The following is a 7,265-nucleotide window of genomic DNA, read 5'->3' as shown; positions in this document are numbered from 1 at the left end:
TCAAGTTTGTCAGAATTGCAGACCAACAACGTTTTGCTTAGACATTAACACACTACCAGCAGTTCTTTGAAGCGCCATAGCTTATGCGCAGTTAGTAGAGCCCATTAAATAATTGGCTTATCATTGTATCACTTGGCTTGTTTTTCATATAAAAGTAACTTGAATAAAATTTAACAGTCAGATCCTTGTTTTATAATGTTGATTCCTTGTTTTTACAAAGATTTTACTAACTAATCAACATGTTATCAAGTATTCACAAGCAATTTGGTGCTTGCCAGTGAAGCAGCCAGCGTGATTGTTTTCAACGTCACGCTTCATTGCACAGAGCTGCGGGAAAGGTCTATAGCTTTGTGTTTTTGAAATCATATTGATAGATATTTTCATCTGGGACTGGTATGCTGGTTGTTTAATTTAAGTGAGCAACTAGCAATTGCAAACCAGCAATACAAAGTCACTCTCTCAATTTTGGTGTGAAATGTATGATTCATATCCACAGATTTCTAAGCTGGCTTTTCAAGTATGACTGCCCTTCGCTACGAAGTATCTAAGTGAGAGTGGTTTTTCAGCTCTTCTGCATATGAAAACGAAGGAAAGAAATAGAATGGATGTGGAAGACGACATGAGACTGGCTCTGTCTAGCACGCAACCTCGAATTTCACTGTTAGCTGCAGACCTACAAGGTCAACAACCATCGCATTGATTTGTCAATAAATGCAAGAAAAACATTTTTAGTGCTACCTTTTGTTGTATTATTTGTTAATAGAAAGTTATACTTGCATTAATAGAAAGTTAATAGAAAATATAGAAAATAGAAAGTTATACTTGCATTTAGGAAAGAATATAAGTGGGGGTCGCGGTATCTACGAATTATTTTAAAGGGGGTCACCAAGACAAAATGGTTGGGAACCACTGAAGTAAACAATCAGAAAGTGACGCTTAGAGGCCAGGAACAAAATTTGTGTTACGTAGTGTAATATTTTGTTTGATTAAAACATTTGCTGACACCAGCAACTTCCAACTACAAAGTATACACCTACAGAGTTGACTACAGCTACATTCGTCACAGAAGTTGTATGACGTCACAACGCATCAGTTGAGTTAAATAAAGGTGGAAGGCAAATCTACTCGACTAAGCGGTGGCTTCTTCAACTGTTTCAATAAATCCGTCCAGAATTGATAGTATAGATTCAATCAACTCAGTTCTTTCTTTTCTTTCTGCTTCTGTTTCCTTTTGCTTTTTTAAGATTGCTTTGTTACTGACGTTTTTGTTTAAGCCATTTTCTCCAAGAGTATCAAAGTATTCTGGCTGCATCAGATAAGATTCAACTGCCTTTCGAAAGTACTCACTAGCATCATCATCCATCTTCACGATTCCGTAGACTTGTGGCTCGTGGTCATCTAAGGCAAAATGTTCATCCACTTCCCAATTTTCATTTTTTGTTTTTTTATTTTTTACTTTTTCTTTTCTACTTTCTTCTTTTGCGTTATTTTTACTTTCGGCCTTTGTTTTGCTGTCGGAGCGATGTTTATTCATCCGAGTCTTGAGCGGGTCTCCAGTCTGCCCCACATACTGCATCCTGCAATCCGGGTTCAAACAAGTCATCAAATAGATGAGGTTTTCGGTATTACAATCCATGTTGGCTTGGATTGTGAACACTTTTCCTGCTTTACTTCTCACGAAATGAGTTGGTTTCACACATTCAGCACAGAGTTTGCAATTCTTTCCACCACAAGGGGAGAATTGGCAAGGGGGCGAGTGATTTGTTAGAAGCCGAGACCGCGCTCGGACTTTGTTCGCAAGATCAACTTCTTGTGTTGTGTGCTCACTATTTCGAAGCTTTTCACATAATTCTCTGCTTTCTTTAGGTATATCCGAAAGCAACACTTGAAACTGGTCCAGTTTCTCATTCAATGACATTGTTAGCTTTTTGAAATTATTTGAAACATCATCCACTTCATTTGGAACACTCGAAGGGTTGCCATCTCCTGAAAACCAATTAAATTTTATTAATAAAATAAAATAGATTTGAGAGCTGAAAACAAAGTGAATTTCGTTTGTCTTCCAGAAACTGCAAACAACTTTTTTCGTTCTTTTGCTATTTTGGTAATTTCAAAAAAATTACAAGAATCAACCACCAGGACTCACCCTAACCCCAACTTGAGCACCACTCACCTTGTGGCGTCTCTTCAAAAGGGTTCTCTTCATCGTTGGATGACATTATTGCAATCGACCTGAACGTAAATCGATTGCAGAGTTTCAAATCAGTTTCTTGTTTGATTGTTTGTCATCCAAACAAAGCAACCAACCTAGAAACTTTGATTTTTTTAAGTTTTTCACTGTAAAAAAAATTTCAAAAAGACATAATTTAATTTTTATTTAAGTCTGATGAATCTACCAAACTCTCCACTTGAAAGAATCTAAGTAAGGCTAAGTCTTGAAAGAGAAGAATCTCTCATTATTTAGCTTGCCATTTATTTTGATCTGATCTTTGTGGCAGCTTTTGCTTGATTCTTCATCGAGTCAGGTATTTGTTGGTCGCGCTCGTGGCAACAAGAGAAACAAACCACAAACAATGAGATCGCGATCGCGCGTTTGTTTCAATGAAGAATCAGCTGAAACTCAAGTCCAGACTTGAAACTGTTTATGCCTGTAACTTTAATTTTAATTTATCATATAAGCTTAAGCTTAAAACTTTAATTCAATGCAAAACTTTAATTTTCCCAATTAAGTTTTGTTTTGGTGATTGGGTTGATTTGGTAATGAAATGATTTGTAATTGCGATCACAATGTTTGCCGCAAAGGAGTATTTTTCACAAGGTTGGAATGTTCTAATGTTCCATGAGTTTGTGTTGAGTGATAGACCTTTTAAAATTAGTTAAAATCATCATCATTATTCTTATGTTCTTTCCTCTCGTTGAGGGTTGGAGGCAATGAAGCGCCAAGTTTCTCTGTTGTGAGACTTTTTTACTGCAGTTTTGTAATCAAGTCCTGACCAGTCTTTAATATCATTAGTCCATTCAATATCAAACTTTGATTTCTTAAGTTTTTCACTGTAAAAAAAATTAATTTCAAAAAGACATAATTTGAATTTTTATTTAAGACTGATGAATCTACTAAGCTCTGGACTTGATAGAATCTAAGTAAGCTTAAGTCTTGAAAGAGAAGAATCTCTCAATATTTAGTTTGCCATTTATTTTGATTTGATCTCTGTGGCAGCTTCTACTTGATCCCTCATCGAGTCGGTAAGCACTTTAACAGCAAAGTTTCAGTAACTGTCAAGAAAACCTCGAGCCAATCAGAAGCTACGTTGTCTGTGACGTAAGAACGTAAAATTCAGGTAAGGATTGTTTCAGTTGAGTCAGATCTATTTTTAACGGCAGTTGGAGCTAATTGAGTTAAAGTAATTTCACAAAGTTATTGGGATTTATAGTACCGAAGATGAAGAGCAGTTTTTGTCGTATCCAGGCTTACGCCCGGTGGTTGAAGATTTAGATTAAGTGAACGGAAAGGCATATACGACCATACGCTCGTTTCTGTGCACCAAGAAGTTTTGTTGCTGTTTTCTCTGCATAGACTTCATGCCATCTTCCACAGAAGTGAACCACTACAAGTTTACAACAATAATAATTGTAAGCGCTGACAAGTAGCCTAGGCTAACCACAGTGAAACCACACGCCATGTAGCTGACAAAACAAGTAGGCTAATTTATTGAACTCTAAAGTACATCACCACTTTTTGTTGACCAAATTTGAGATATTTAGCATAAATACTTTAAAAAAATACACGCAAATAACTGTGAAAAGTGTTCAAAGTAGCCTCACCTTATGGTACGCTTAGTCGCTTACATTTCGGGTGTGGATTATAATGGTAAAAGACGAGGGACCATTTTATTTTGCTCCTGCAACCTTTCCACTCGGGCTTTGAAAGTAAAACACAAGGGCCTTATCCAAACAGGTTAATTTGTGCAGATTAAATTATAGCGACATAGCGATTCTACTATATTCGCTCAGTCTGAATTTGGAAAACTATTAATCAGTGGGCAGCTTGGACTTCCAGCAGATAAACCGCTACACGGTACAAACCAACCATCAATGCCGTGTATTTGTAGGAGATGAAGCTTTTCCCCTCAGTCAAAACTTGATGCGACCCTACCCTGGTTCAGGCCTATCTCATGATAAAAAAAATATTCAACTACAGGCTGTCGCGTGCGCGACGAATTGTAGAAAATGCTTTTGGCATATTAGCTTCAAAGTTTAGATGTTTTCGTCGTCCTCTTCTAGTTGCTCCTACTTCTCCAATTGTTAAGGCGGCCGTTGTTCTTCACAATTTTCTCCGACGTGAGTGTGGTACACAATATCAAAGTCCGAATTCTACTGACCATAAAGATAGCAATGGGACCGTGCACCTAGGTGAATGGAGGGCATTTCTCAAATGCGTCGCATCGGAAGACGAAGCTCATCTGAAGCCATGAATGTACGCGAATCTTTCAAAGATTATTTCAGTGACGTTGGAGCAGTTTCATGGCAAAATGAAAAAGCTCTGAGCACCGCGTAGCTTAAGATGAATTGTAGCATGAAATAACCATTTTCAAGTTTGTTTCATCACAATGTATTTCAATGAAAAATGTAGAAACATCAGAAATGGCACACTAATATAATAGGCTACTAGTTACAATGTAAGGATTCCACTTGTTGTGTGTACGTTTTAACCAGCTCCATCACTTCGTTTTGGAAATTCATCCTGATTAGTTTTGGCATTTGTCTCTTTTGCTACAAAGTCAAAGAAAGAGCCGATGGAATCATGTTCTTGTTCTGTAAAAATGAAAACAGATACATTATAACATCATCATCAACTAATTTTGATTATACAGGCCATGCATTAATCCTCATGTCGAGGGTGTGGTGTGGTTATCCTCAGACTGACAAAGCCTCAATATGTCCGTTTCGCATACTTGTAGAGGCTTTTGAAACAGGACTGGTTACCGAGATTGACAGAGTGATGTTTCCGATAGTTGTTGGCGGAGAAATGTTCCATCCACTAGATGCCGATGAATGGTAAGCAGTCCTGAAATGCGTTGCTCAAACGCACACCCCAAAAACCAAACCGGGGCCGCTTGATCTTGAGTCGGGTGCTAAGCCACTGACATCTGTTAAGAGGTCCATAAACACACACAACATAACCCACAAACGATTTGCGATGAATTCAGCATTTACAGGCCGCAAGGCATAGCCTACTTCAGCTTATTTATCTGAACTCATACGCTGGTTCAATGAAATTGGCGATGATTCTACTGAAGCAAGCTCGCTGTCCTCAAGAGAAAGAGTGACATTATCATTTGGAGCCTCCGATGATTGGCTATTGTCTAGAAATGAATTAAAAACTGACTGAGCGTCAGCTTGTATGTCTCCAGCAATGTGGTAGTCAGCTTCATTTTCTGTAAAAGGTGATTTTTCTTGAAGCTTCTCTGAGATTCCAAATGTCAGATTTGAAGTAGTTCTGTGAAAACATTTGTACACTTTCAGTGCCATGGGTATTGGGTAAGGCTATTCGAAACAAAAATATTTCGTTTCGAAGCGAAATTCCTTTTCTTGATTTCGTTTCGAAATAATTTCTGAGTAAAAAAATTTGTTTAATTTCGAAGTCCAAGCCATTTCGTTTCGTTCTGTGTTCGAAACGAAATATACAAGAATTTGGGAATATAAAAAGTGCCAAAAACTCATACATCAAAGTGAATTCGCATTAAGGCTGTTCAAAACAAAAGTATTTCGTTTCGAAGCAAAATTCCTTTTCTTGGTTTCGTTTGGGAGCAAAAATCTTTAAAAATAATTTTGTTTCGACTTGAAAAAGTTCGTTTCGAACAGCCCTAGTATTGGGTACGCAACAAGACATTTCAGTGACATAGCAGGCTTATCCTTGATTTGCTTGAATTAATTTTCAGTTATGGCAACATATGTTTATATGAAATACAATTGATTGAGATAAATGTAGGCTACATACAGGTACAGATTGATTTATTTTGCACCACATAGGCTAAGTAATGCCTGAAAATACTTACTTTCTATATGCCATGACTGGGTCAAGAAAACGCATAATATTGAGCAAACTCCACGGCTTACCAGTGGCAGCTGCATCGCCAGATCGAGGGATTTTTTTCCTTATTCTTCTATATTTATCCCGAAGTGATTTCCACACTTTAGAACAGTCTGAAACTAAACAAGCATATTTTCATCTAACATGATACATATTAATGACTCATCCATACACTGACTTGTCCTGCATGTTCGGTCCTGTAATAGGCTACCATGAACAGTTACATGGCTAAAAAACAAGTATCCTATCAAGCAAAACATTGAGTAATAAGGTGAATCTTACGTCTCTTAACTAAAGTAACTGTGGTTACTCAATGTTAGGAGAAATGCAGATGATACATTTTACTTGGATCCATGTATTGCAGGATGCAACCAAACGAATGAAACTAGTAAATAAAAACAGTCAAGTTTGGTAAGTAACTAAAATTTAATTTTTTGGAGAGCTTTTGCCACCTAAAAATGCCAGGGTTATTCAAAGAGAATATGTTGTACATATACATTTGAACAAGACTACTGGTAGCCTACAGATGAAGCTGTCTTGATGGAATCATAAGTAAAAGTTCTAAATCTAGTGCAAGTTCTACATTTTAGCGAAAGTTCTAAATCAGTGGTTTTCAACCTTTTTTGGATTGTGCCTCCTAAAAATAAAAATATTCAATAAAAGCATATTTTATGCAAAATTGAACTAAATTTGATTCATAGCGACATCCAATCTATGGTGTGTCTCGTTTTTCTGCGTTAATGCAAATTTTTGAAATAAATACTGTGGGATAAAATACTAATGTCACCATTATCTGAGATGCAGTCTTTTTGTATATGATACGAGGTAGATGCAATCTTTTTGCGATGTAATGACTGCTTTTATTACATTCCACCAAATATTTCCATTTCTTATCAACTTAGGCTAGAGAAAAAAATAGCCTACTGAATAAACTCTACATTTTCACCAGTTGAATGTATAGCAATCTTTCATGCATTTATGGAAATCAGTTTCAGTGAGATGGTTAGTGCTTCATTTTTTTACAAGCTTGCCAATGTATGGAAACTGTTGCTAAAAGTATTTTATTTTCATACAAAGTACACACTGAGGTTTTTCAACGTCTTTGAGAACAATACTGACAAATCCATATTTGACATACGATTCCAAATAACCTCGTATACAAAAAGACTGCATC

The 7,265-nt window shown here is 36.7% G+C and overlaps 1 protein-coding gene and 1 long non-coding RNA gene across 2 annotated transcripts; both read right to left on the bottom strand.

Moving 5' to 3' along the window:
* Positions 1-333: 333 nt before the first annotated feature.
* On the bottom strand, positions 334-2,329 carry LOC145778639 (uncharacterized). Its single transcript, XM_082590172.1, has 2 exons — positions 2,174-2,329; positions 334-1,986 (listed from the first exon to the last, which is right to left on the bottom strand). Exons 1-2 carry the CDS (start codon positions 2,217-2,219, stop codon positions 1,130-1,132), a joined length of 903 nt encoding a protein of 300 aa, XP_082446298.1. The 5' UTR covers positions 2,220-2,329; the 3' UTR covers positions 334-1,129.
* A 2,321-nt stretch (positions 2,330-4,650) lies between these two features.
* Positions 4,651-6,221, bottom strand: LOC145779148 (uncharacterized). Its single transcript, XR_014290512.1, has 2 exons — positions 6,057-6,221; positions 4,651-5,497 (listed from the first exon to the last, which is right to left on the bottom strand). It is a non-coding gene; the product is annotated as an uncharacterized LOC145779148 (long non-coding RNA).
* Between the last annotated feature and the right edge of the window lie 1,044 nt (positions 6,222-7,265).

This window comes from Aplidium turbinatum, chromosome 10 (assembly GCF_918807975.1).
Source record: "Aplidium turbinatum chromosome 10, kaAplTurb1.1, whole genome shotgun sequence".
Classification (NCBI taxonomy): Eukaryota; Metazoa; Chordata; class Ascidiacea; order Aplousobranchia; family Polyclinidae; genus Aplidium; species Aplidium turbinatum.
The sequence above is the reverse complement of the archived record's forward strand: the minus strand, read 5'-3'. Positions and strand labels throughout refer to the sequence as shown.